Here is a 26,851-nt window from a genome sequence, read left to right on the forward strand (position 1 = left end):
TGCCTAGGGTTCTTGCCGGGGCGGATGTGGAATAATGGCGTATGAGGCTTTCGCGGGGATGAATTGGAGAGGACCAGGGATGCGATTAGAGAGCCAGGAGAAAGACGGGGAAACAACAGATTGTAAGCGGCACAAAGGCCGAGAAAACAAAACAAGTTGGCCTTTCTCACTGGGTCATAGGAGTAGTAAAAGGAGAGAAACGGTGAAATGGTTGTGGCGGGGAGGAAAGTGGAGGATCACGGGAGTGGCAGATCAACCGGTTCCTGCGCAACCTTCTTCTTTCTCGAGCCGCATTGTCTTTGACACCTGCACAATAACGCCCTTAACACCATGTGGTAAGGCTCCCAGCCATGCGGCTGACTTCAGAGTTGCTGTCGCCTTCACATCAGGCGTAAAACCCATGAACTAACACCCCACTTTACAGTAAACACATCCTCAACGCCCAAGTGTCTATTCGCTCTGCTTGCTGTACGCGTAATGAATCCCCACTATTTCGACATAAAGCTCACCAAATACTCCTTCCCAGGTCGCAAGTGGTTTGACTGTGCCGAATGTCACCAAGAACAGGAAACACATGCGCTGCAGAAGGCGCAAGAAATGGTATGGTCCCGGTCTCCCCTGACCATTGGGCCGCAGCTCTACAGATACTAATGCCTGTGGGATAGGTGTTCGCGTGCAAGAAATGCAAGAAATGTTTCCGCAAGGATGCCGCTGAGTTTGAGGAGAAGTATGTTCGAGCATCCCATATTGCAAAGATCGAAGACTAACTCCGCCATTTTCTTCAGTGACGAGTACTGCCCCCACTGTGACAACCATTTCGTTCTCGAGGCCTTGACACCACAAGCGAACTTGCACGTGGAAGGTGACGATGCACGCATGGATAGCCGGTACGGTCAACCATTTAACAAATTATGTCTTCACCTACTGATTGTGATCATTGAACAGGATGCTCAAGGACGAGCGTGTGCGCGCCGATCAAGAAAAATCGATCTTCACCTTCCGCGATATCTCCGATCGTCTTGGCTAGAGAGGGAAAGCTCCGGTGTGCGTTCTAATTTCATGATGTTGACGATATGATGCTTTTCTACTCTGTTTTTTAAATCTCCTTTGAGCGGGTTGATCCTCGGTGATAGACTTGACCGTTCCCTAGCATCAATACCCTGCATATTCTCTTTTATGCTGTACATTACAGAGAAGGAAAAGAAGTTGATAGTAGGTATTTCGTTGTTTTGAATTCTCGTGAAGAAAGGAGATCAACGCTACGGTAAATCGACGCAAATCAAGAACCCGGCCCTTCAATTGACCAGGCATCTTATGTCCTTTATTCGGCCGACTCACCACCACCGGGCCGAGTCAGAATGGCCGCGGTGGTAGTGCCTCCGCGAGAAGTCTTCTTCTTAGCAGCCTCCTCCTGCTTCTCAGTCTCAATGCTCTTGACGTAAGCCTCGATTTGGTCATCAGGCAGCATCTCGACACGCTCGCCAGGAGCCATGATAGCAACCTCGATGTTCTTAGCGCCGGTCTGCACTACCTCCAGCAATGACTTGATGGTGAGCTGGATAGTCTGCTCGCGGTCCATTTCCTCCTGGTGGTTGCGCTCGAGGAATTCCCGAACCGTCTTACTGGATCGACCGATGGCATTGGCCTTCCTATAAATGAAAAAGCAAATTGTTAGAAATGTATGCACACACATCGCTGATAAGAAATTCGTCATAAACCACCTACCAAGCTGAGTAGATACCAGAGGGCTCAGTCTGGTACAGTCGCGGTGTACCGTCATTCTTGTCGAAACCAACGACCAGTGTACTAATACCAAATGGACGCACACCACCACTCTGTGTATATTTCTGTTGCACACTGGCGATGTATTTGGTGATATATTCGATGGTGACGGGGTCCTCAACGGTCAGACGGTGAGACTGGGCTTCTAACCGAGCCTTGTCGATCAAGATGCGGGCATCAGCGTTCAAGCCAGCGAATGCCAGGCAAACGTGCTCATCGACCATGGCGATCTTGGAGGGTGTAATTCGGGTATCTTGGAGTTTGAGGGCAGAGCGCTTCTCGCAACCGAGGACAACGATGTCCTTGCCTTTGACACCGACGGCGCATGTTCCTGTAGTACCCCAGTCATCAGCACATGATCATCTTCCCCTGATTATGATTGCCAAAGCGGGTGGGGTAAAGCATATGGTCTGGTTTGCGGGATATTTAGGCTCTTACCTCGCTTTACAGCCTCCATGGCATACTCAACCTGGAAGACGTGCCCATCGGGACTGAAACGGGGTTAGATCATGACGGCGAGAGCTGCAGATGTTGATAAATAATCCATACCTGAAAACTGGTATGAGTTAGCTCGGTCATTCTTGTATCGAAGACGGGCCAAGGGAGCTGGCTGATGAGGAGCTAGCTGACTTACCTGATAGAGCTCGGTCGTAACCGGACATTGTGGCGGAAAAAGGAGAAGATCAAACTAGTTCTAGACTTCCGGGTGTATGAATGACCTCAGTAGATCAAGACAGAAGGGTGGAAGAAGCAAAGATAGAAGGGTCTTGAGCAGAGAGAGGGAGCTGGTGATGTTGCGGGAGCAATGACGGGACCTCAGCGGGCGGTGGACGCGAAAGCCTACGGTTGCCTTGGCGCTGCCGCGCGGTTGCAGAGATGAAAACCACCAACGTCCACCGGCAGAAGATACTGTACTAGACATTAAAGTAATGAAAAATCTCATGTACGAATCATTTCCTTTGTGATCAGCATTGAATGAACCTCCCGAGATCAATTGGAGTCTCCGAAACTCCTCAATGCCCGGCAATATGCTTCTATCATATAATATACACCCAACTCTCGAAAAACTACACACCGTTCCAAGTTCATCTTTCATAGTATAGTATAAAGATGAAAGGTAAAATACTTTGAGAAGGCCTGGAAGAAATCATTACATATTGAATGCTCGAATTCTATATATCGAAGCTCCCCGTGTACACAGTGGGAGGTTTACACCAGAAAATACAAAGATATGCGAAGGAAATAGAATCCAAAAGAAGTATAGACAGAACAATCTTTTTTGTTGCATCCACAAATGCCTGGCGGATGGAGTCCAGAGATTGAACCAAAGCCAACCAAGCGTAAAAGGAAATCCCCCAACACCCCCAACGGAGTCCGAACCATTGTATATCCCACCCGTGAGATCAATACCGTGAATTCTCCGACGCTTGCCATGACCCAACGCAGAAAGGGACCAAAGATCTAAAATGCAAAGCAGGTCGAGTGCGCAACCCAGGCTCACAATGCGTTCGCGTCCGAAACCCACATAAACAACGGTTATGTCGCTGCCATCCGAAAGACTATTAAACAAACCAAAACCAGAGAGCTTCAAAATGGAATCCCAGGGGGAGCGGGAACCGCTCAACGACCAAATATGAAAAATGACACAGAAAAAACAAAGTTATCAAGAAACCAAAAAAGCATCCCACAAAATACAGGACGGCGAGGTGATGAAAAATCCACAAACCACACGCTTACCCGCCTGCTCCTTCCAACCCGATGCACCAGAACCGCAGAAAGCCCTTATACAAATGCGTATCAACGAATATCAACCAACGCATATACCTGCCACAATGCAGGGTTGCAATATGGACAACGTAAGTGTGATGTGATCGCCCAGTTCGTCGGGCTTCAAAAGAGTACTAAGTACAGTCAAATGCTTTAAGCAGGAGACTTGTTGGCTCCAGCTCCGTTTCGGCGAGAGTGAGGGTCATCCGAAACGGTGAGACCGCCAAGCCCGCTGGACAGGAAGGCGAAGGGGTCACTGGAACCCTCGGTGCCGTAGAAAGCACCGTTGGAGGCGCTAGTCGAAGGCACACCGTGATCAGCACCAGTGAATGCTGCCTGGGTCGCTGGGTTGGCGAATGAGGCGGCAGAGTGGGAGGTGCTCGAGGAGCCGTATCCAGAGTTCACCTGACCCATCGGTGGGTAGGCAGCAGGGGCATTGCCAAGGCTGCTGTTGGGGAGCGCATAGTTGTTCGGTGGGGCACCGAACTGCTGGCTAAATCCACCAAATCCACCGGCAGTTGAAGCAAATGGAGCTGGAGCCGGTGTGCTGGCCATGGAGTTAGGACCCATTCCGAATTGTGATGGGGGGTCCATGGGCGAGGGGAAGGCGGAGTCAGCCACAACCGCAGCGCCTGAGCGAGGAGCGCCGCAGCGAAGACAGTTGATGTTCTTCGCGAAGTTGTGGTAGCCACATCCCTCTGAGCCACACTTCCAATCACCCGCACGGAAGGGAACGACACCACCATTTCCACCCATACCACGCGAGTGGCCCATGCCGTGACCATGACCGCCCATGTGAGGAGGCATCATGGACGGGGGCCCGTAGCCACCGTGACCGTAGCCGTAACCCATTGGGTCCGGTGCAGCGGCCATGGCGGGGAACGAGCAACGGAAGCATGCGGTTCGGCGCTGAAAGTTAGAGAAGCCGCATGACGGGCAAGTCCAGTCGCCAGGACGGGGGCGGTTCTTGGATGGGGGGAAAGGTGTCAGGATCTCTGCGGCCCGGTCCAGAACTCGGCTCGAGGATGGGGAAACCTCGATTGCCTTCTCGTTGAGCGCCCGACCATTCATGCACAGGCTCTCAGCAGCCTAAATAACTGTCAGCAAAAAGTAAAACATTATGAGAGGAATATGATTGATCAAACGCACCTCCTCGTGGGACGAGAAAACGGCGAATCCAGTGCCAGTGGGCTTGTGCTGGTCCGGAGTTCGCAGTGTCCAGAAGGCGATGGGCCGGCCGCCAAACTGAGTGAACCAGCTCTCCAATTCCGACTGAGTGGTATCGTGGGGCAGACCACTCAGGTGAAGAACCTTGCTCCGTTCCGCCAAGAAAGCCCGGACATCGGCGTGTGCATCCATCGGCCGAGTAAGAATCTCGGGGTGCTCATGGGGCGGCTGCGACTTGCGAATCAGGCCACGCAGCACACGGGCTAACGTGATGGACTCCTCCATAGCACGGCGGGGCGAGGCGGGGGCCAACGCTTGCAGATGGAACGGGAGGTTGTGCTTAATGGGGGCGGAGGACTGGACGGGCTCGACCTCCAAGGCAGCGCAGATGTTGGAGAGGGAGCTGGGTCCAAAGGGCAAGGACTCGGGGTGGTGGGTTTGCCAGCGCTGATATTCGGTGCGCAGATCAAAGGTGCGAGAGTGCTGCAGGTATGCGGGTAGCACCACAGCCTTGTCTCGGGCCTCGCGGGGCAGCTGCACACGCAGATCCCACGAATCCAAAGTCACAAAGGCAAACTCGAGGTGCTTGTTGGTGAGGTGTTCCTGGGCGAAGGCATCGAATCGGGAGATGGCATCGCGGAAGGTACCTGCAGAGCGGACGTGTTCCCAGGTCAGGGTGGTCAAGCTCGCTGCATCGTTAGGTCAGCCTGTCGGTCCCCCAACATATCCTCGGTCATGGGTTGTGGGAAAGGAAAAGCTTACTGCACAACGGAGTAATGGGTGTGTTAACGGGCTTGACGAGGACACTCTCTCGGTGCAACTATAGAAGAAAGGAGTGTAAGCCGGGGTTACCCATCTCGGAGGTAGTTCGGGTGAAGCGGGCGCAGGCGTAGAGAATGTTGGGGCGGGTTGTGTGTACCTCCTCGCACGTCTTAGTGTCCAAAAGAATCCATCCCAATTCTATCACCTCGGCCGAATCCTTGGTGACATAGACGCCATGCTCATCACAAGTGGTTGCAACGTGGATGACGATGTAGCGATCCAGCTTAGGAGTGGGTGCTGTAACGGCCGCCATCGCTGACTTGTCGCTGCCAACGGAGCGGCAGGGGAGCCCGAGTGAGGGGGGGGTGGAGAAGAGAAAGGGATTGTCTCTGCAAGGAATGCAGGAGACAATGAAACACGACCGACCGGGGAGTGGTTGTCGTGGTAAAGAAGAAAAGAAGAAACCCGGGGGAAGAAGAGAAGAAGGAAAGGGGGGGGGGGAAGAGAGAAGAAAAGAGCCAACTTCTCGAGGTGGAGTTTCGCGAAAAGAAAAGTTTCGGATTCACGGGAGATTACAGAAAGCTACAACCACGAGGAAAGAGCAACATAGCGCATTCTATCTACAATTGAGTCTTACTTTACTTCGTCTCAATTCCCCTGATAATCTTTGAATTTTCGCTTCTCTTCGCATCCCACGGACTCCCGCCGTGCAACCCCAACTGGCCAAGACCCTGGTATGAAAGAGGTCTCACTGGGAATGATCTTACACAGTCTCTCACTTCCCGGAAATTGCTCATCTATCGATCATCGAGTATTCATTTCTACATGAAATCGCTGCAGATCTAGGGAGTTGCCTCCGGACTCTGGGGCAAAAACTTGCGAGCATACCAAGAGTGGATCCCTGTCAGAATCACCGAGAATGGGCCCATGCTTTCAACTCGTCTAGATGTTCCTCCGGACATCGACGGACATTCCTCTCAAGAGATCATCAAGTCAGAGGGACATTTCAGGGGGGAATTTGAGAATCTCGAGCCATTTGGCTCCAGTAGGACGACAAACCGAAAGATTCGAGGAAGTACTTTGGACATCACGTGGCAGGTACCTGATTACTAAATACCATGGTTCACCAGTCTCCTTCCAATGGAATCACCCAGTATTGATTCAAGTCATTCTAGTAGCAATTACTGTATCTTGTACAGCAGACGAATCAAGTTAGGTAGAGCTATCCTCGGTTGGATCACGGATGGATCCGCTCAAATGTGTCTATATATATCTGCCCAGCGCCAAGTGAATCACAAGGGCTGTAGATGATATGCTGGGCACACCAATAAGATGAGGGAGCCCGTCGTCATGGATTATCTCAGGATGTTAACTGTAATGGAATGTTCGAACAAGCACTTCGTTGACAAAATTCGAACATCCCAGCATAGATGATGCCGCATGACCCTATGTGGCCGCACGTAATCATCTAGGCAGAGGTATAGTATAAAGTAGTGTCTCACTACCCCTTTACTTCGCCGATTCTCTCTTCCATAAATAGCATTAAACTTTACCCCAGAATTCCATCCCTACATTCCACGTCTATATGGTATTATGGCATCGGATATCATACAAGAATATATTGGAGCTACATCTATAGATGTTGGATCACGGCAAGGCCCAGACCTGGGAATCAGTCACTATCATATCGCAAGGGAGGTAATACCTAAAGAACCTTTGCCAGATCGGTACTCTAAGTTTGCACCTAAGTTTGCACAACAGGCTAACACAGAATCTTCTCGGCAGCGACAAGCTTCCTATTTCTCAGCCACCCAATACTTGTTCTTATCGCAACGATGCCCACCAAGCAAGTAGATCATGGATGATATACAGGCCCATTCATTCATTTCCTTCTTCAAAGCCAGATATGGCGAAGCCTAGAAAAGTTTGAAGCTCGGTATCACTCGGAATGAACGCGAATTGACGTTTGGAAAGATCAATATCGTTTTGTCAAGGCAACAAAGTGTGCGTCCTCTGGACGATTGAATGTCTCAATTTGCTCTCAGTGGCAAATCACCGCGCCATCTTGAGCGAAGCAAAGCCTGTACCGGAGAAAATGCCGATGGACGCATTTTTCGATCAGAAATTCGCAACGGCGATAATCATAGTCATAGTGTTCTGCCAATATGACGACTATCTCCAGTGCGGCGGTCTAGCTTGTGAAGAAACTAGACATGGGAACGTACATGAAAGTTTTTTTTGGGTTTCGGATCTGTGAGTATCTTGTCCTCGCTTTCTCATGATCAAAGGGAGCTTAATCTCTTAGGCCTCGAGATAGCAGCATAGCAATGTACCTGGATGCTCCTTTACGTTGCTACTTACAAATCTTGTCTCGATAGTCGTAAATCTCTATAGAAAGGCATCATACATATATTTTCAATCAACTCCTAATTGAAGATGTGGCGAGAGAGATAATCTAGGTAAGATACCATGTAGTACGATGCAATAGTATCCTTCCAAAATTACGTTTCTGGGCAGGTTGGAATCTCTGTGAAACACGCACAAGTCAGATAGAGTACACAATCTAGAGCACTCGGTTTATTAGGTAGAACGATCTTTGTAAGTAACTTGGGTGAGTTCAAGCCTTGGAACATCTTTCGTGGCAGGCTTTTGACGTAATGACCTCATCGCTCAAGTTGACGTGAATGTTCAGAGCAATGCATTGAGATGTAAATTGCCGATCAATCCCCTGTTGAAAATATACCGAGAGACCCAAGCACAAAACTTCAGATGGTTCTAATTAATCAGCAATCCCAAACCTTGTTCTCTTTATAGACACGTCGCGCTCCTTTTGGACAGACACAGGTCTATCGAGTTTAGATGTTGGCAGAGATCACTATTTGGCAACTAAAACCGGATGGTGTGCCCGAGTGCATATACCGCCTGCACTCGTGAAACCTTGAATGAAAGGCTCTGATCCAATTATCGAAACATTGTTTCTGCTCCCACTCCCCAAAAAATGAAATGATGTTCCGATGCGAACTGACGATCAATCTGTCCAAATATCCCGATACGGATAACTACCACGTCATGGATGTCGAAGCTTTGGCCTTCCAAACGATCATACCTCTTCTCTCCTTCACCGAGCCGATGTGCAGCTCGAGTCTCTAACAATTTTGCGGACTGAGAACACACATATAAATAAATCCAAGTCCCAGGCTCAAGAGGGGCTGCACTAGGAAAATATAGAAAACCAAGCTAAATCAACAAGTTCTGGTTCTGAAATTTTTATCAGGCTATCCTTCGACCTTTCCGAGCAAAGATGACCATGACTCAGGATGACCCCGTTTTGGGCCGAAGTATTGGAGATTCTGTTAGGTTAGCAAAGACCTTCTTCTTGAAATTGCGTCAAAGACGAGAGTTACAACATCGTACAGAGCGCTAACCATACACAGACTGTATGCAGAGCACCTGCTTTGGAAACTCCATAGAGGTTATGAGCTGCATCCCGATATTGAAGTGACGGATAACACGAAGATTGCGGAGCTTGGGACTGGAACAGCGTAAGTATCTTTGATTTAAATATTCCAATCACCTGTATCTACTTCTACTTTCATCCTGCAGAATATAGACTGATTTCAAACATTTGAACAGCGTCTGGTTAATGGACCTTGCAAGACAGCTTCCACCGACTGTTGAGCTACATGGGTATGACATTTGCGATGACCAATTTCCACAAAAGGAGCTGTGGCCCAAGAACGTTAAGCTCAGCCTGCTGGACTCCTTGAGTGATCCTCCTGCATCACTGGAGGGCCAATACGATGCTGTCCACCTTCGTATGTGGGCAAGCAATCTGCGAGACGGTGACATATCGGGAATAATCAACCATGCCAAGAAGCTCCTGAGTATGGCCAATCAAAAGCACATAGGTCTTTCTTGAAGCTAACACGTTGCCTGTAGAGCCTGGTGGATATATCCAATGGGAAGATGCCGACCTAGTCCACCAACGTATCGAAGGCACCGAGGCAGAAGAATTTGAACGAGATATCAACCACCTTTTCACGAAGGTTGATCTCGACTACGGGTACGTTATCTAAGCAACAGCATTTAAGCTTATCGAATTGACATATGCGATGTTACAGCTGGGTATCGGATTTGCCAAACCGCTTACGAGAGGAGAAATTCAAGATCATTGAATCGGAAAATGGTTTCTTCAAGCCGGAGTTGGTACAACTCTGCACAAACACTTACTTGATGGCTCTGCGGGTGATTATTCAAGATGTTAAAAGACAACTCGCGCAGAATCTGCAGCTCTCGATCTCTGAACTAGAGGTGGCTCTCTACCGGATGTCCTTGCAGAACTCCGCTGGGTTTATCTATAATTGGTCTCCGGTGGCTGTGTTGGCACAAGTTGCTTGATATTGCTACTGATTGAGATGGTGGGACAGTCTATAGTCTCATGCCCTGCATGTTTGTCATAAGACAAGGGTGGTCCTCAAAGAAAGTTGACTGGTGTTACTTCGCACGTGATTGTACATTTCATCTAACATGACCAAATTGATTCAGACTTGACGAGCAACCCTAAGCGCCTTTGTAGAAGCACCGCTCTATATTTTGATCCGCTAACTCTCAGGAGTTGGGGTATTGTGAAACTATAAAAGGAAGTTATAAAAGGGTGATTGATAAGGACAAAATAAAGATGCAGGCTGCACGAATGAAACCACGCCATTTATATCGGGAGCATTGAAAGTTGAAGATTCAATCGGATGGGCAATCCACAAGTCTGCCGTCGGACAAATTCCGAGTTGTCGGCGACTGAACTTTCCCGGTGCGTCGCTCATATCGCCGAGTGCGGGGTTCAATGACTTCACCCCCACGCCTTCCTCATCCCAAAAGCACCGGTACCATTGGTGCGAAAATACGTCAATCAGTGGGGGTCTTGGTAATCACAGAAATTAACTAAGTTACCATTTTCGCGCAAACTGTAACAAACTCCTAACACTTCCTCCTATCCATTCCTCTACAATCACAAACCACCATGAAACTCCTCTACCCCACCTCCGTTGAACTCGACATCCAAAGCCTCCAAGGCTTCTCAGTCACCCTCCACCCCTACGACGTAAAGGTCCCAATCCCAGAGGATCTAATTGACGCCGATATCCTCGTGACCTGGGCCAATGCCGCCTCAAACCTGTCCGACGCCGCAAAGCGCATGAAGAACATCAAATGGATCCAATCTCTCGCCGCAGGCCCCAATGACGTGCTAAATGCCGGATTCGACCGTTCAAAGATCATCGTCACGACTGGTGTAGGTCTACACGATGGACCCGTCGCCGAGCACGCCCTCGGCCTCCTCCTAACCGGAGCTCGCCGATTCTTTGAAATGCGCGATTATCAACTCCAGTCGAAATGGCCCGGCCACCTTGGCGGCTCATTTCCCCGCAGTGACTTCACCACACTCCGGAACTCCCGTGTGTTGATCTGGGGCTTCGGTAGTATCGCGAAGAAGCTTACTCCCTACCTTACCGGCCTTGGTGCTGAGGTTAAAGGTATCGCTCGCAGCCACGGCGTGCGCAATGGCATTGAGGTTTTCGGCGAAGATAAGCTTGAGGAGCTTCTACCCGAGACGGATGCACTTGTTATGATTTTGCCTGGGTCTGATTCTACAAATAATGCGCTGAATGCTGAGAGACTTAAGTTGTTGCCGAAGCATGCTTGGCTTGTTAATGTTGGTCGGGGTACATCTGTTGATGAAGATGCGTTGGCGGATGCGCTGGAGCAGGGTGAGATTGCGGGTGCTGCTCTTGATGTATTCAAGACCGAGCCGCTTCCTGAGTCAAGTCGGTTATGGAAGACTCCTAATCTGGTCATTTCGCCTCATGCGGCTGGTGGAAGACCTGAGGGTTGTACTGAGTTTATTGCGGACAACTTGCGGCGCTACTTGGCTTCGCAGCCGCTCAAGAATGTCATCTGACTAGCACGGGATAGCAAACTGTAAATAGACGATAGATGCTACGGAGGAGTTACATACTGGTTGTTTCTATCATTTATCGGACAAGACTGGTGTAGGTAGTCACTTTTCCTACAAGTTTATTATGCCCTGGTGGGCTAATGGCAATGACGCAGCTGAAATTGAATAGCCAATAAGATTGATAATACTTTGTTTCCTTATTGACTCAAACAATGAACCTTGAGAACCCATCTTCCTTCCTGAATGGGTAGTGCGAACCCAGCCGCACCCTAGGTGTATGGCAAGTATAAATCTGGTTTCATGTTGAAGTGTTCAAGCGGTGGTATTCCGTATAAAAGAATGATAGAAATCAATAAGATCATGTACAAGTAATTCAAGCCAGTCCCAACCCCCAAAATCAAGACCACAAAATCCGGGAATCAAACCTCAACAAACGCCACCCAAAGATACCAGCCATTGAGATCAATCATCAAGCATCGACTTCGTCCTTAATCACCGTTCCCCTGCTAGTATCATGATCATCCTCATCTTCCTCCATGATACTAGGCTCCACGGAGACCAAGCCTCGGCTAGCAGCACCGCCCTCGACAGATGGACGCACGCTACCAGATCGAATTCGGGTATTGTCATTTTCGTCCTCGTCCTCTTCCATGATGCTGGGTTCTACAGAAACATGGCGTCGGTTAATCCCAGAAGGCTCGACAGAACGCCGCACGCTCGCGGAGCGGACACTGCCGGCATCACTCTCAAGATCCTCCGTTCCAGCGCGAGGGCGTACACTAGCGGCGCGAGCATCCTGGGCAACAGCAAGGATCTTCAGGACTGAGTTTTTGGTCTTGACTAAAGCATTGCGGCTGGAAGCTTCCGCTGCAAGGCCCTCCTCTATGGTTTGATCGAGCAATTCCTTGACTTCTTGGGCTAGTTGGATATTGTCGGGCTCAATCTCGAGAGCTGTGGCGCTGCGAACGCTTGTTCGGAATTGGTCTTCGCCTTCCGGAGCACGCGATCCAGCGCGAGAAGGTAGCGTTGGAGCGGAAACGTAAAGCTTGCTCAAAAGGGAGAAGATAAGCTTGCGCTCCTCACGCGAACAGCGGTTAGGTCCAGCACTGATACCCAGAACACGCTCCAAAATATCCTTGACCAGCGCAAGGTGTACCCAACCACAGGCAGTTGAGCTGGCTGTTCCACCGATCAAGACACGCTCGCCACCCAGACCAACAACGCGGCGTTCATCAGTCCATTCAGCCAGCATACCCACAACACCGGTCATGAGCGCCTTGACTTCGCGCTCTCCAACACTCTCATCAACTTCTCCATCGCTGTCTTCTTCCGCCTCAAGAGAATAGTGTTCCTCGGCAGCATTGATGACTGCACGGATCACCGGCACTGCAACACGCCGCATGTGCTGGATATTGTCCAGCCGAGAGTGGCAGTACACTGGGAAGAAGTATGCAAGCGACTGTCGGAGAGCAGGGTTCCCCTTCGTGCGTGGGTGGAAGAAGGCAACCACCAGCGACTGTAATAATGTCTCAACGGAAGCTTGGTTATATTCTTGAATGGCAGCTGGGACGTTGGACCCTGATGGTGTGAAGGTGTTGGTAAGCAAGAGTTTCGAAAGTGCAGTAGCAGCAGCAGACTGCACACTAGGCGGAGAGTTCGCTTTCAGTGCACGTGAGAACACCTTGAGCAAAGGCTTCTGGATGGGTGGAGTCGTCACGGTTTCGCCGTCAGATTGAGTGATAGGGGCGAGGAGTGAAGGGTGAGTTGTAACCATGTCACAGATGATTTGCAATGCAGTGACTTGCAAGCCCTCATGACCCTTGCTATAACAATGGATGAAGAGTGTCATGTTTTCTTCAGCGAGATTCTAAAAGTATATTAGCGAATGATTCATTTCCGGTCACTGTTGGTGTAGATGACCAACCTTGTCAAGCAAACAGCAGAGACCTAAGCACAAAATACCACGCTCCCGAATTGGGGCTTCGTGGCTTCGAACGGCAGGTACAACGAGGTTGTTCAACATGGTGACGAGATTCATGTTCTGCTGCAGGTTACCCTCGGTGTTTTGGAGCATGCATTGGGCGATATGAAGACACTTCATGTTGACCACGATCTCTCGAACGATCTTGGCCTTGGCTTCTTCCTTGTTGAATGGAACCGGTTCCTCTTCACCCGGGGTCTCGGAGCGATGGCGGCTGCTGGCATCATCACTGATCTCTGACTTCGCGGAAACAAAGCTATCTTCTGTCATAATCGTGTCGTGTACTTCAGCAATAGCTTCGAGCACGACACTGCAGAATTCGCCCTCGCCGGCGCGATCTGGACCGCACACGCATCTGAGCGTCTCAACTGCAAGCTTGGTGCAGTCTTCCGGAAGCTCTGGCACAGCCAATGATTCTCGAAGGAGCGCAAACATTTTCCGCCGACCAACTTCATCACTATAGTCCAGGGTGATAGCGATGTGAAGAAGTTGCTCGACGATGAATTCTTGCTCGACTGCGTCGTCATCATTTGCGTCCCCGGATTCCTTGGACAATTTCTTCCTTTGCAAGAGCTCGTTCATGTATTTGGCGAGGTAATAACCGAGCGCGGTGACTTCCGGCATCTTCTCTTCAGCAAGGCTCTCGTACTTTCCATCGTTGTCGACGCGGCAGAAGTCATTGAAAGATCGCAGTAAGAAGGCGGATTCCGCCGTAAGGGACTCCCAAAAGGGTTCATCAAAGACCATCGCATCTCGGTAATCCGCGCGGCCTTCCCAGAAGCTGCGCATCGCTTCATGGGCAATCCCGCTTTCCATGCCAGTATTGGCGACATCGATTCTCTCAAGCAATTCAAGAAGAGCATCGATTTTAGGAGCTGTGCGTTGGGCAGTTGCAGGCGCTTCCTCCCCGGCGTTGGTACCGGCACAATCTTCCACCCAGCGGTCAAAGAACAGCTTGCCGGTTGCTTTCCGAACGCTTTCATCACGGTCTCGCAGACCCCAGCGGAGTAATTTTTCTCTCATAGATAGGGACAGGTGGCGAAAATCGCCTAGCGTAGGCAAAATTCGAGAATATAAGGTGCGTCTTGTTGCTGCGTCGAGATCGCGGGCACGTTCGAGAAGATAGGGGAGGGTGACCGGGGCCAGTGGGAGGTTGGCGAGAAGATTCTTACGAACATCGGCGCTGGTGTCATTTTGCATAATTTCAATAAGTTTTTCCAAAAGCGCGGTGGAACTATCGCCGTTGCCATCCTCTTCCTCATCGTTGCCAGCCAATCGTGCAAGGCCTAGAACAGCCTGCACACGGACTGATGATTCCTTGTCGCGGATTCGCTTTAACAGACCCTGTTGGATAGTGTGGTATAGTTCGTCATCAATTGACTCAAGGGTGTTGACAATGTGTGCGACAATTTGAGTGGCGCGGAATCGTATCATCTTATCCTTGGCACCCAGGAGGGGCACCATCAAGGCGACCAAGCTCGAGGTTAGGCGTGAGGTCGGGGTTTCGGGCGAAGTCTGCATCTCATATTCGTCATCCGCGCTCGAGGCAAATAACTCGTTGTCTTTCTCGGACGCATGGGCGAGGAAATTGTCCATGAAGCGGATGATACGGTCCCCGACGGGCTCGGACTTCTTGATGGGCAAAATTCGAAGGATACATCGACCAACTTCCACGTTAAATTCCTTCTCCGGTAGCGTCTCCTCTTCAGGGAACACAATCTCCTCTTGTTCTTGCTCCTTGCCCTTCCTGTTCTTTTGGGCAATTCCGCTGCAAATTTCTTGTAGTTTTCGCAAACGCACCGCAAGCTTACGATGGCCTGTAGTTGAGCGCTGCGCATCTGCAAAAATGGCACACACATCACGACGGAGGTTGGGAGATGCTTCAGGGAGTGCAGGTTCATCTGGAATCGTAAATGATGGAGTCACTGAGGGGGCACGCCCCGCAGAAGGTTGTTGTGATGACCTGCGCGTCGTCGCGGAGGTCGAGCGGGCGGCGACTCGGCCGGGCATGGTGGGTATGTGTTATCGGAGATGCGATTAACAAGAGACAAAACGCATGGCAGGGCGCGCATCCACAGATGAAGCAAGGAAGAAAGCAAATGCGGGCGGTAAACAAACAGCCCAAACGGGGAAGGGACGATAAGCGGTCACCTGACTTGAACGTGGCTGACTCATCCCCGCTATCGGAGACCCCAAATCCCCGGTTACATGCAGCTTAATCATTGTTGCATATTGTACTTCACGATGTTTCGGCAAAGCATTCGTCGCTTTGGCACTACGGCCGTTCGTGCTGCTGTTGAAAACCGACCTGCGTACACTTCACGGGTGTCCACAGCGCAGGGCGTTGTCAATGGACTGACGGAAGGTAGGTCAATAGCTCCGTTGCGGGTTCCGAAGCAATTAGCTTACAAATGCGTGTCTATATAGCAATTGGCAACACTCCTTTGATCAGATTAAAGCGCCTCTCTGAAGAGACTGGATGTAATGTGCTGGGCAAGGCCGAATTCCAAAACCCTGGTGGTAGTGTGAAGGATCGGGCCGCGCTGTTTGTCGTCGAGGATGCCGAGAAGAAGGGACTGCTTCAGCCTGGCGGTACCGTTGTCGAGGGCACTGCCGGTAACACCGGTATTGGCCTTGCGCATGTTTGTCGGTCCAAGGGCTACAAATTGGTGATCTACATGCCCAACACCCAGTCTCAGGGAAAGATTGACTTGCTCCGGTTGTTGGGTGCCGAGGTCTACCCAGTCCCTGCCGTCGCATTCGATAATCCCGAGAACTACAACCACCAGGCGCGCAGGCATGCCGAGTCTCTGAATAACGCAGTTTGGACCAACCAGTTCGATAACACCGCCAACCGCCAAGCCCATATCGAGACAACTGGACCGGAGCTTTGGGCGCAAACTGGCGGTAAAATTGATGCCTTTACCTGCGCTACCGGTACCGGTGGTACGCTCGCTGGTATCACACGCTATCTGAAGGAAGCCAGCGACGGTCGTGTTAAGAGCTTCCTGGCTGACCCGCCGGGCAGTGTGTTGCACAGCTACATCCAGAGCGGCGGCAAGCTCGTCGACCGCTCAGGTGGCAGTATCACTGAGGGCATTGGCCAGGGCCGTGTGACCGACAATCTCCAGCCTGACATTGACCTGCTGGATGGTTCCCTGAACATCAGTGATGAGAAAACCATTGAGATGGTCTACCGCTGTCTGGACGAGGAGGGCCTCTATCTGGGAGCTAGCTCGGCTCTGAACGTGGTGGCTGCTAAGGAAGTTGCCGAGAAGATGGGCAAGGGTAGCACTGTTGTGACCATCCTGTGTGATGGTGCTTACCGCTACGCTGACCGATTGTTCTCCAAGACTTGGCTCGAAAGCAAGAACCTCCGCAGCTCTATTCCCAAGCACCTGGAGAAGTACATTGTGCTACCTTAAACCGACTCAAGATATCTGTAGAGATTTAGTCTGAACATAAAATGTGTTTTCCTAGCTTCAAGATTTCCAAGATTCACGTGGTCTATGTCAAGACAGTTGAATGTTGCTTAGATGTCGATCTCTCCAAAATGACAGTAGAATCAATAAACCTAGCCTTGGGCTTCCTTTCTCGATACAACACTGGAACCTAGAGTCCAATACAACATCCAGGCCACGTGTGCATTATAGTCCATGGCTTATTGCATCTGGTTTGAAACTTCGGAAACGAGCATACCCATCTTCAAACTTCAATTTCCCTGTTCGGCTGGTTATCTTACGCATGTAACACTAAGCAAGCCACCAATCTGGAGGTCGTGACTCACATGGGCAAAACAAGACTCGAAGGAACCATTCGCAACACTCAGCCCATTTGGAACCCGCAAGTGAGGGGCAACCTATTCTAACTCTCAACCTCCCACGCGATTACTACAAGGATGCATCTCCCGGCGGAGATACTTGCCATGATCCTCCAAGAGGCCGCTAGATCCATACCAATCAAAAAGCTTGTACGGATGAGACTCCTGAGCAGTACGATCGCCATACAAACCATACTGGAGAAGAGTGTTCTCTAATTCTTTGCTAGGGTTTTTCGCCAGTGAGATTATGACCATTATAACGAAAGATCCAACGCTTCTCGAAAATGACGATGTCGGCTTCCGCCTAGACTATCCTAATTGTGAGAGATTAGGACAGAGATGGTGGAATAGATTCCCAACAATTTTAAAACGTCGATATCTTCATCTAAAAGTGCAGCGTCATACCCTGCGTCCATGTCTATTCTCGAGCCATGTCCAGGAAATGCTGGATCTGCCAAATAACCGAACTCGCAAGGAAACAGAAGCCCTAATCGATAAAATCATCGATGTGTTTTTCTATGGGCAGTTTGATTGTTATCAAGACATTCTCGACTCTGATCGTCACGCATCATGCTCAGAAGTATCTCGCAATTTGGAGCGACGCACCTGGGAACCTCCAACCGACGCTCTCCATTTGGCTCTTATGACTAGTGCCATAATTCACGGTGATGCTGCTGAGCTAGAGTCTATATTTCTGAGCACTGGAATATGGATCACTACGCAGAGCGTCCGCTTCAAGGTTGTGCCAATGGAAGTTGCTGCACAAATGGGCAGTGAAGATATCATCAGGACCATAATCAATTGCTGGGGGCCCATCGGAGCAAGAGATCATATATGGGGTTGTATATTGAACTCCGGCGCGGTCGTGACGTCTGCACGAGCCGGGAACTTGAAAACGACGGAGCTCTCTACTAAGTTCCTAAAAGCCCACAATTATTACGCCTATAGCCTAGATCGGGCGACATTATGCTCATCGAGAGTTGGGAAAATAGATTCGATGCACTACTGCTTGGAACAGAACCGTGACTCCTACGGATATCATGACCAATTGTTTAACTCTTTCATAGGTACTGTTAAATATGGACAGGTGGACGCAGCCAAATACCTGCTTGACCGCGGCGAACTTGACATCAAAGCCAAGTCCAATTATGGTCAAAAGAGGCTCTTGCTCACAGTTCTTCATGATTGCCCCCAAGAGAAGAGGCCAGCATTCTTGAAATTCATCTTGGGCCACGGGGTTGATCCAAATGGAACATTTCCAGCTATACCGAGGACACCATTTCAAGCAGCCATCAAGTTGGGAGATGCCGCTCAGCTGCTGTCTTGGTTGAATATGGAGCAGATGTTCATGCTCCATCAATCTTGCGTCCTCCGGCACGCATGAGGCCACTATTGCTACAGGCCATTAGACATAGGTCTGCTCCCTTGGTTGAACTATTGCTTGAAAATGGAGTTGATCGATTTTGTGACTGGAGGAAGAAAAGGTATACTGTCCACGATGACACAAAGGAAGGAAACCTTGGGGATTTTTTCTATAAATTAATATGGGGGCCGAAGGAGAAACAGAAAGTGGGTTACTATGTTACGGTACAGCGGCTCAGTGGCCTGCATCGATAACTATACATGCAAGATGGATGTAAATTCTTCAGTTTCTAATGGCGAAGATACCTGGCCCCGGAGCAATTCTCACCTCTAGGAATTCCTCTACGTTTATTTATTCTTGTTCTTGTTCCCGTTTATTTCAGCTAGTAACGTGAAATAAAATGCAAATTCGAAATTGTTCGACTAAATCTCAGGGAAAAGGTATGAGTAAGCCTAAGGCTCAATACGACGACTGGGCCTCGTATCATTTTTTATGCTGAAGGCCACGCACTGACTAATCTTTCCAATTATTGGTCTTCCCTTTGCGAACCATTTAGGGTTGGTTTCTCATTCGATTGTTGCCCTTCGTCTAAGTCTTCGAAACCAATATTGGCTAGTATCGCCTCAACAGAAGCCAAGTCGTTCAAATTTCCAACGAAAGAAACATGCTGATCCGGACGTAGGAGGACTATGCAACCTTCACCTCCAATACCATAAAACTCATAGGCGGCTCCCCTAGTATCGGTGTATTGATCATTGTCTGCGAATACTTTCCAATAGTCATATCCATTAATCTCGTCAAAAGGCCTGAATATTTCTGGCAGGTCCATCAAATCAACCGCGTTTCTGGGTGCGGAATGAACAAGGTATGTATGAACCTTACCCACCACGTCATCCCCTTGGTTGATTTTGTGGATCACTCCTTGCTCATTTACAATTCCTGCGTTCAACTTCTGCACGCATTCCATTTGAATGGCATCGGAAATGTCACCTCCAAAAACGACGAGATGCCACTGCCCCATACTTTGCAAAGCTTGTTGAAGATGCCATGGTCGAGAGTCACTTTGGCATAAAACCTGGGCGCTCGGAAACCGAGCCCCGACAATGATGTTGGACGCCAGGTGAGGCCTGCTGAAGGGAAGTAGATACCCAAGATTCTTTCGGATTGTTGATGACTGGACGTTCAATCCTGGTGTGATCAAGAGACTAGGTTTATATCGGACAGTCAAGCCGGACGCAGAAGTGTTCTCCTCCTGAAGTGTCTCTTTGAGCGAATCATGTTGTGCTAAATGATCCTCGTTGTTGACCTTTGTATTCTTCTCACACACACCTTCAACCATCCTTTTGTCAAACCCAATTAGTCTCTTACCAACGGCATGACGCTCCTGTTGATAAGTTCTCAGGATCTTTGGGTGCGCTCGACCCTTGATGACTGAAGCCAGCTTCCAGCCCAGGTTATAACTGTCTTGGATGCTCACGTTCATTCCTTGACCGGCCTTGGGTGAATGTGTATGCACTGCATCACCAGCCAGAAAAACACGGCTATCCATCGAATATCTGTCGCACAGACGTTGACCGACCTAGATATACGGCATGTTAATATGCGGCTAATAATGCGTCTTGTCTGGGACGAGCACATACTGTGTATATTGTTGACCATTCTACCTGTGAAGTGTCAAAATGGTACGGATGCAGAATCCTTCGGATGACATCGATCAAAGTTTGTGAGGAAAACTTCGCCTGGAGTATTTTTGCGATCTCCGACGACAGCTGAACATAGCATCGGACTAGGCCTCGCTCCCGCGGAATTACCATCAAACTCCCACACTGAGCCTTGACGATGCATCTCTTCCGGATATCGGCTCCAGCAGATGTCAGTATCAGAGGGCCATGTCCGGGGATTATCTGACAACGCACGAAAATCGGTGATTGGGACCGAGTCAAGGACCCCCCAGCTTTCATTTGTGTGATCTCCTTTCAGCTTCAGGCCAAGTTGTGTTCGCACCCAGCTGTGTGCACCATCACATCCAATAAGGTATCTTGCTTCTATACGTGTCTCGGTGAATTCATCGCTTGACTAATTCCTTCCCATTAGTGTTCATTCAAATAGACTCCCCAATGACATAGAGGTTCATTCGTCGACGCTGAACTTGGCCTCACCTCTTCACATGCTGTCTTAGTACGAATCAATATCTCCACAGGATGAGAAGTGTCATCGGAACGAATGATCAGGCTTAATGGTGTGGTGCTCCACTTGATCTCAACGCTCTCATGAGACTGTATTAGGTCCACCAAGTGCTGTTCGATTTTACCTTGGCCAAGAGTAGATTCTTGGTACCGAGAAAGCCCAGGGTTGGTGTTTGCTAAGATTTGGTCACGTTGGATTTTACCATGCTCGTCAGAACTCTGTAAAGGACATTCAGCATCTTATCTCGAATGAGAGACATCTGAACCACGTACCCATAGACAGAGATCGATCGTCCGATTAGCTTCGCTCCAGATCTTTTCGCCAATGCCGAAGCTATCAAAGATTTCAAAGGTGCGGCCTTCAATCCCATCTGCATGACCGATTTGTGTTCTGGATGACTTGTGATCTATGATCATTGCCTTGACTCCTGTTCGTGCCAGCCATGTCCCGGCCGTCAGCCTAATATGAAGCTTAGTCAATGTTGCCGGTGCAGTTCCATGAGCACACATACCCCGCCGGACCAGCGCCGACGATTAAGACATCCAGCTTCATGGCGCTATTGAACCCAAGAATACTAATTGTGGAACAAAGTGATGACTGAGAAATGTTTTCGGAGAATCCATGCCTATCTGGAATGGAAGTAAGAGTCATCACCAATACAGGGCGCGGCAATATATGTAACTTGGCAAATCAAGATAAATTTCTTAGAACGACATTGGTACCTTCCCAGTTGGGAATCAGATGCATTCGAACTTTCCGAGGTAGGAAACCTGGGTTGACCATAACGTAATTATGCGTTGAATCAAGATTCTAGACAGAATCGTCTTTCAAACTGCGGGCGGGCCTGTAGGGGTTACCCATCGTCGATCATTCGTATCTGAAATTCGGGGAAGTTTATCTCGTGACGATTAAAATACAGCCGGTATGTATGAGAAATACTATACTGGATCGTATATTCTTTTACACGGGCGGTTCTTCGGTAATATAAAAGGCAGTGCCGTTCACTTACATTAAAGCATATCATTTCACATTGACTGCACCAAAGCTGCCCTAAAGCCTGATACACAACAACATTCTTTCTTCATTGCTATCCATTACCAATCCATTCAACATGACTGTTTTTCTTGAACAGCGGAGACAGGACTGGGCATGGCTACGAAGCCATATAGAAGATAAAGCCGAGGTGGCACTGGATGGAGAAAGTAATTCACTTAGGCTAGTGCATCTGGTCTTAATAGCTAGGTAATATTTCAAATCGCTTGCTTCAAGAAACCATGCTCACTGTATTTAGATTTGAGGCCAGGGTCTCGCTTGAGCACTCCGATCTGGTATCGAAAAGAGTCGAGGAGAGTATTCAAGTCTTGGACGCGCACTTGGAAGATGGCGAAGACATCTACGGTAAGATCTCTCAACGGTATTATCTTTGCTCAGAATCTCATGCTACCAGGCGTCAACACTGGTTGCGGTGGCAATGCCAGCACCAGAACCAAAAGACTTGAGAGCATACAAAAAGCGTTTCTGCAACATCACCAAGCAGGGATTGTTCCACCTTCAAGTGTTGACAGCCATACTCTCCCACATGACGTCGTACGTGGCGCAATGGTCTTGCGATGTAACTCATTGCTACGCGGTCACTCTGCAGTGAGAATGGAAATCATCGACCTGGTACTTCAAGCGCTCAATCACAGAGTCACGCCAATTATTCCTCTGAGAGGAAGCATCTCTGCATCGGGAGACCTGAGCCCTTTATCATATATTGGTGGGCTTGTGGAGGGTAATTCGGATGCTATGGTGCAGATGAAGACAAAAGAGGGTGACATCAGGACCATAGATGCTGCGAGCGCCCTGAGAATGCTTGGTATCATGCCGTTGACTCTCAGAGCCAAAGAAGCTCTTGGATTAATGAATGGCACGGCACCTAGCGCAGCTGCGGCAGCTCTAGTATTGCATGATACAAACACGCTCGCTATCCTAGTTCAGCTTCTGACAGCAATGGCAACTGAAGCGCTCCTGGGCTCTGTGGATAACTACCATGAATTTATTTCACAGTGTCGGCCCCACCCAGGTCAGGCGGAGGTAGCTACCAACATCAGAAAGTTCTTGACTGGATCAAAGTTCAGCCAGAAGACACAGGCGAAGCAGCAAGGGCTCGTGCAGGATCGATATGCACTTCGCACTGCACCGCAGTGGATTGGGCCCCAGCTGGAAGACCTATCGCTCGCGAACCAACAGATCATCACCGAGCTCAACTCATCAACGGATAATCCACTTATCGACGTGGCAGGGGATCGATTTCATCATGGAGGAAACTTTCAGGCCGCGTCCGTCACATCTGCGATGGAAAAGACAAGAGTGGCCCTCGTCATGTTTGGCAGACTTCTGGTGTCTCAGTGCAACGAGATCATCAACCCCACGATGAACAAGGGGCTATCTCCTAACCTGTGTATTGATGATCCAAGTATCTCCTTTACGTGCAAGGCAATTGATATCAACATGTCATCATACTTCTCTGAGTTGGCACTGATCAGTAACCCTGTTGCGGCCCACGTCCATGTGGCCGAGATGGGCAATCAGTCAGTGAACTCCCTTGCTCTGATAGCTGCTCGTTTTGCTAGCCAGTCAACCGATATCTTACACACGATGAGTGCAGCACATCTGTACATCCTTTGTCAAGCTTTGGATCTCCGAGCCCTGGAGAAAGACTTTCTGGGAGCTATTGAGCCCCATTTATCTTCTCTTTACAACGACCTGTTTAGTGGTACTGTTATCAAAGATGATTTCAGAGCTGTCTGGACGCAGCTTGTGGCGTCATGGTCTGCTCACAACCAGTTGGATATTAAACCACGCTGTACAGCTTCGTCTATCGATTCTACAAATTGTATAACCAATATTATCATGACTCACAAAGCGAGTCTGTCGTTATACGAAGCTGTGAAGAGTTGGAATACTTCAGCAGCGTCAATTCTTGCCGAAGAGCACGAAAAGACACGCCACCAGTTCATCTTGAATCCATCTACGCCAAATTACTTGGCCAAATCAACAAAGGAAATTTATATCTGGGTTCGGCAGACGCTTCAGGTCCCTCTACATCGTGGACTCGTGGATCACCCCGGTATCGAGGGAACCGAGGAACGGAAAAAGAACATTGGGTCAATGGTGACACGGATTTATACGGCCATTCGGGATGGGGAGATCAGAGAGGCTCTAGAGAGAGCGACCGATGATTAAGGAATGATTTTCAGTACTTTCATCCAGAGATAAACCGCATTCCGGGACTTCATTATTTAGTAAGATGGTACAAATGTTTTATTGCTCTATTTTGATTCGCTATTTTGATCCGTCAAGTAACAGTAAATCTTTCTTACGATTCCCACCACCACATGCTGTAAAATAACGTATATTATACTGGTAAAACTTGACGTACTTTGGAGGTATGTATTCAGTGACAGGACCTTACTGTCATTTAGTTTCTGATTCACTCCAATGGATACTTGTTGAGAGAAACACGCCTTGTAGCACTCCTGCATTCACTCTCCAGTCAGAGTCCCAATGCTGCCTGAAAGGGTGATGCATGACTCCAATATGTCGATCATTCATTCCCTTGTGACATCTCGCATAAGACAAACTATGCTCTTGCCCGAACTGGCCTCAAGGTATGTGCATACAGTTCTTTTGGCCATCTCGCATGACATGGATTGTCTGATTGCGTACCTCACGGGCCAAACTCTCATTTCTTTTGGGCAACTCGCACGTCATAAACTGTAATCTTGCTCTTTTGATGTGCGTGTATTGAAATTTACACTTACCACGTCTGTAGGGCATCCAGAATCGGCGGTGGCAAAGTCTTGTCTGGTAAGGCTGGGAAGTAGAGATCACCGAGTTCACATAGGTCATAGAGCACAGCTCAGCAGCCTTTTGAATCTTCTACAAAAACTTGATGGGCCGTAAAGCAGGGTCTCCACAGGTCATCTTTCATCGTTCTACGAATCTCAAGTTACCAAGTCCAAAGCAAAAATGGGAAACAAATACTACAAGCCCGAGGAGACAATCTTCGTTCGTTGCTGACCCATCTAAAGAATACAATCCATCAATAGCTGATGATTACATTTACTTAGCACGATGATGGGCGAGAGGAAGGGCTTCTCGCATTCATCCAGTCTCATCCCGAATACAACCAGATGCGTGGAAACCCAAAACTCATTCTCGCTGCCATTGATGAGTACGGTCAGACCAGAGACTTTTTGATGAACGTTGGGCATGAAAAAGGCAAGATCGTGGCCGAAGATTTGATTCCCAGCCTTGAGCCTGATCTGATGGTTGAGCTGGGTGGGTATGTGGGGTACTCTGCCCTTCTATTCGGGAACGCCGTCAAGCGTTCTGGTGGAAGGAAGTACCTCAGTCTTGAGAGAAGCCCAAAGTTTGCTGGTATAGCCAGGGTGCTGATTGAACTCGCGGAGCTAGATGATGTAGTGGAGATTGTTGTGGGCCCCTGCCGGGACTCGCTTCGAAAGCTTCGCGAGAATCACTCGACCGGCCACGTGGACGTCTTCTTTATTGATCATGCCAAGTTACACTATGTCAATGATGTGAAACTCTGCGAGGAGCTCAAACTTATTGGGCCCGGTACAACTATCATTGCCGACAACGTGATTTCCCCGGGAGTTCCAGACTATCGGGATTATGTCCAGATATCAGTCGCTCAGAAGATTGAAGCAATGCGTGAAGAACAGCAACGCCTCTTGGGTGAGGTTGGCCCGGACAAGTCTCTGGGAAATCCACAGCTGGTTTATGAGACTCGACTTATCGACAGCTTTGAACCGACAGGAGAGCCAGTCAGTTTGATCCATAGGTGGAAAATATGATCATCGATACTGACATTGAACAGGACAGCTTGGAGGTGACTCGCTGTGTGAAGGTCGAGGGAAACTGAGATGGATGGTCTTTTGTACGCCAGGGACTCATTGTTTGGCAGTTAATGGTCTTTTTACCTACATACTTGGTGAAAGAGACCCATTATCTATCCTACTTCTTCCTCTCTTGATGCGTTGAATTGATTACTCGCTACAGTGTATTCTTTTTTCAAAGCGTAACGTAAGGACAGGCCTCAACTACGTATTTGCTTGACACTTGTTGTACATTTTTGCTGCAGCTTTAAGTGGCTCTGCGTGCCGAGCACACTTCCTCTCCCATATAATTTATGATCTGGTATTTACAACTGAATCCGGAAGATTTTATTCTTCGCACTCTTGTTCCCCTCTAGTATTTGGTATCGTACAAGTGCATCGGTATCCATGCAGATGAGGGTGTACTTGAATGCATTTTTGCCTCATCATTTTGTGAGCCAAAACAGGATTAATACTGGCACAGACCCCGTTCCCTTCCCACTATCATCTGACGTAGAACTAACCGAGTCAATGGGTTGGGTGGTGAGGTAAGCGAAGATCGGCAGATGCGCTACCTGCTGCTTATTGCACTCGAGTTCACAAACTCCACCGCTACTCGGGTGACATCAATTTACCCGTACCCGAGTCTAGACCCTCGGCGAGACTAGCTACGAGATTTGTAGATGAGTAGCCTCTACACGCCTTTCTTCACCGCGCGTGCCACCAAGAATTCCTGTCCAGCCAAATCGCCTGTAATCACAACGTAAAATGAAGAATTCATTGCTTTAAAACAAGCAGACTGACTGAACAATCATACAGCTGCAAAGAACAAGGCTCTGCCTATTCGTATTCGGATCTCTATTCATGAATCTGACACATCTTGATAGGTTGTACGAGTGTAACACCCGTGCAGGTTGAAGAAAGCCCAAGTCTCCGCCCGCAGTTGTGCACAGGTCTGCTAGCAAATTGACATTGCCATCAGAGTCGCTCATGTTACTGAGCTTGAACCCCGATAAAGCTTGCTGCATGAGAAGACCTGCAGTTCTGTTTCACAACATAAACTTTAAGCAAGTCAGAAAGCATTACCGCGAAACTGACCAAGGCTTCAATGTGTATTCGCCCATGCACGCACTAACATGCAAGGAAACGATATTCGCCATCGCAAACAAGAAGAAACCGGAAGTAAATG

General features: G+C 49.0%; 11 protein-coding genes across 11 annotated transcripts; 7 read left to right on the top strand and 4 right to left on the bottom strand.

Annotated features, from left to right (window-relative positions):
• Positions 1-477: 477 nt before the first annotated feature.
• Positions 478-1,027, top strand: N7484_002964 (uncharacterized protein; the record flags this gene model as incomplete). The annotated part of the gene is made up of 4 exons (XM_057113384.1): positions 478-600; positions 666-727; positions 786-887; positions 946-1,027. 4 exons carry the CDS (start codon positions 478-480, stop codon positions 1,025-1,027), a joined length of 369 nt encoding a protein of 122 aa, XP_056973524.1.
• A 294-nt stretch (positions 1,028-1,321) lies between these two features.
• pre6 (proteasome core particle subunit alpha 4) lies at positions 1,322-2,444 on the bottom strand (the record flags this gene model as incomplete). Its single annotated transcript, XM_057113385.1, has 5 exons — positions 1,322-1,649; positions 1,726-2,113; positions 2,221-2,273; positions 2,332-2,338; positions 2,417-2,444. 5 exons carry the CDS (start codon positions 2,442-2,444, stop codon positions 1,322-1,324), a joined length of 804 nt encoding a protein of 267 aa, XP_056973525.1.
• A 1,258-nt stretch (positions 2,445-3,702) lies between these two features.
• N7484_002966 (putative RNA binding protein (Arp)) lies at positions 3,703-5,791 on the bottom strand (the record flags this gene model as incomplete). Its single annotated transcript, XM_057113386.1, has 4 exons — positions 3,703-4,638; positions 4,699-5,405; positions 5,479-5,536; positions 5,636-5,791. 4 exons carry the CDS (start codon positions 5,789-5,791, stop codon positions 3,703-3,705), a joined length of 1,857 nt encoding a protein of 618 aa, XP_056973526.1.
• Positions 5,792-8,785: 2,994 nt separating this feature from the next.
• On the top strand, positions 8,786-9,876 carry N7484_002967 (uncharacterized protein; the record flags this gene model as incomplete). Its single annotated transcript, XM_057113387.1, has 5 exons — positions 8,786-8,835; positions 8,913-9,020; positions 9,112-9,362; positions 9,418-9,541; positions 9,600-9,876. The coding sequence occupies 5 exons, from the start codon at positions 8,786-8,788 to the stop codon at positions 9,874-9,876; spliced, it is 810 nt and encodes a 269-aa protein (XP_056973527.1).
• Positions 9,877-10,495: 619 nt separating this feature from the next.
• N7484_002968 (phosphoglycerate dehydrogenase) lies at positions 10,496-11,431 on the top strand (the record flags this gene model as incomplete). The annotated part of the gene is made up of 1 exon (XM_057113388.1): positions 10,496-11,431. The coding sequence occupies one exon, from the start codon at positions 10,496-10,498 to the stop codon at positions 11,429-11,431; it is 936 nt and encodes a 311-aa protein (XP_056973528.1).
• Positions 11,432-11,897: 466 nt separating this feature from the next.
• N7484_002969 (condensin subunit YCG1) lies at positions 11,898-15,419 on the bottom strand (the record flags this gene model as incomplete). Its single annotated transcript, XM_057113389.1, has 2 exons — positions 11,898-13,295; positions 13,353-15,419. The coding sequence occupies 2 exons, from the start codon at positions 15,417-15,419 to the stop codon at positions 11,898-11,900; spliced, it is 3,465 nt and encodes a 1,154-aa protein (XP_056973529.1).
• Positions 15,420-15,653: 234 nt separating this feature from the next.
• N7484_002970 (cysteine synthase A) lies at positions 15,654-16,834 on the top strand (the record flags this gene model as incomplete). The annotated part of the gene is made up of 2 exons (XM_057113390.1): positions 15,654-15,774; positions 15,837-16,834. 2 exons carry the CDS (start codon positions 15,654-15,656, stop codon positions 16,832-16,834), a joined length of 1,119 nt encoding a protein of 372 aa, XP_056973530.1.
• Positions 16,835-17,671: 837 nt separating this feature from the next.
• Positions 17,672-18,613, top strand: N7484_002971 (uncharacterized protein; the record flags this gene model as incomplete). Its single annotated transcript, XM_057113391.1, has 1 exon — positions 17,672-18,613. One exon carries the CDS (start codon positions 17,672-17,674, stop codon positions 18,611-18,613), a length of 942 nt encoding a protein of 313 aa, XP_056973531.1.
• A 505-nt stretch (positions 18,614-19,118) lies between these two features.
• On the bottom strand, positions 19,119-21,331 carry N7484_002972 (putative FAD monooxygenase; the record flags this gene model as incomplete). The annotated part of the gene is made up of 6 exons (XM_057113392.1): positions 19,119-20,171; positions 20,233-20,453; positions 20,509-20,668; positions 20,752-20,997; positions 21,052-21,238; positions 21,291-21,331. The coding sequence occupies 6 exons, from the start codon at positions 21,329-21,331 to the stop codon at positions 19,119-19,121; spliced, it is 1,908 nt and encodes a 635-aa protein (XP_056973532.1).
• Positions 21,332-22,053: 722 nt separating this feature from the next.
• On the top strand, positions 22,054-24,007 carry N7484_002973 (aromatic amino acid ammonia-lyase; the record flags this gene model as incomplete). The annotated part of the gene is made up of 2 exons (XM_057113393.1): positions 22,054-22,177; positions 22,227-24,007. 2 exons carry the CDS (start codon positions 22,054-22,056, stop codon positions 24,005-24,007), a joined length of 1,905 nt encoding a protein of 634 aa, XP_056973533.1.
• Positions 24,008-24,793: 786 nt separating this feature from the next.
• On the top strand, positions 24,794-25,709 carry N7484_002974 (O-methyltransferase; the record flags this gene model as incomplete). Its single annotated transcript, XM_057113394.1, has 3 exons — positions 24,794-24,832; positions 24,895-25,611; positions 25,665-25,709. The coding sequence occupies 3 exons, from the start codon at positions 24,794-24,796 to the stop codon at positions 25,707-25,709; spliced, it is 801 nt and encodes a 266-aa protein (XP_056973534.1).
• Between the last annotated feature and the right edge of the window lie 1,142 nt (positions 25,710-26,851).

This window comes from Penicillium longicatenatum, assembly GCF_028827895.1.
Source record: "Penicillium longicatenatum strain IBT 33135 chromosome Unknown contig_2_segment0_segment0, whole genome shotgun sequence".
Taxonomy (NCBI): Eukaryota; Fungi; Ascomycota; class Eurotiomycetes; order Eurotiales; family Aspergillaceae; genus Penicillium; species Penicillium longicatenatum.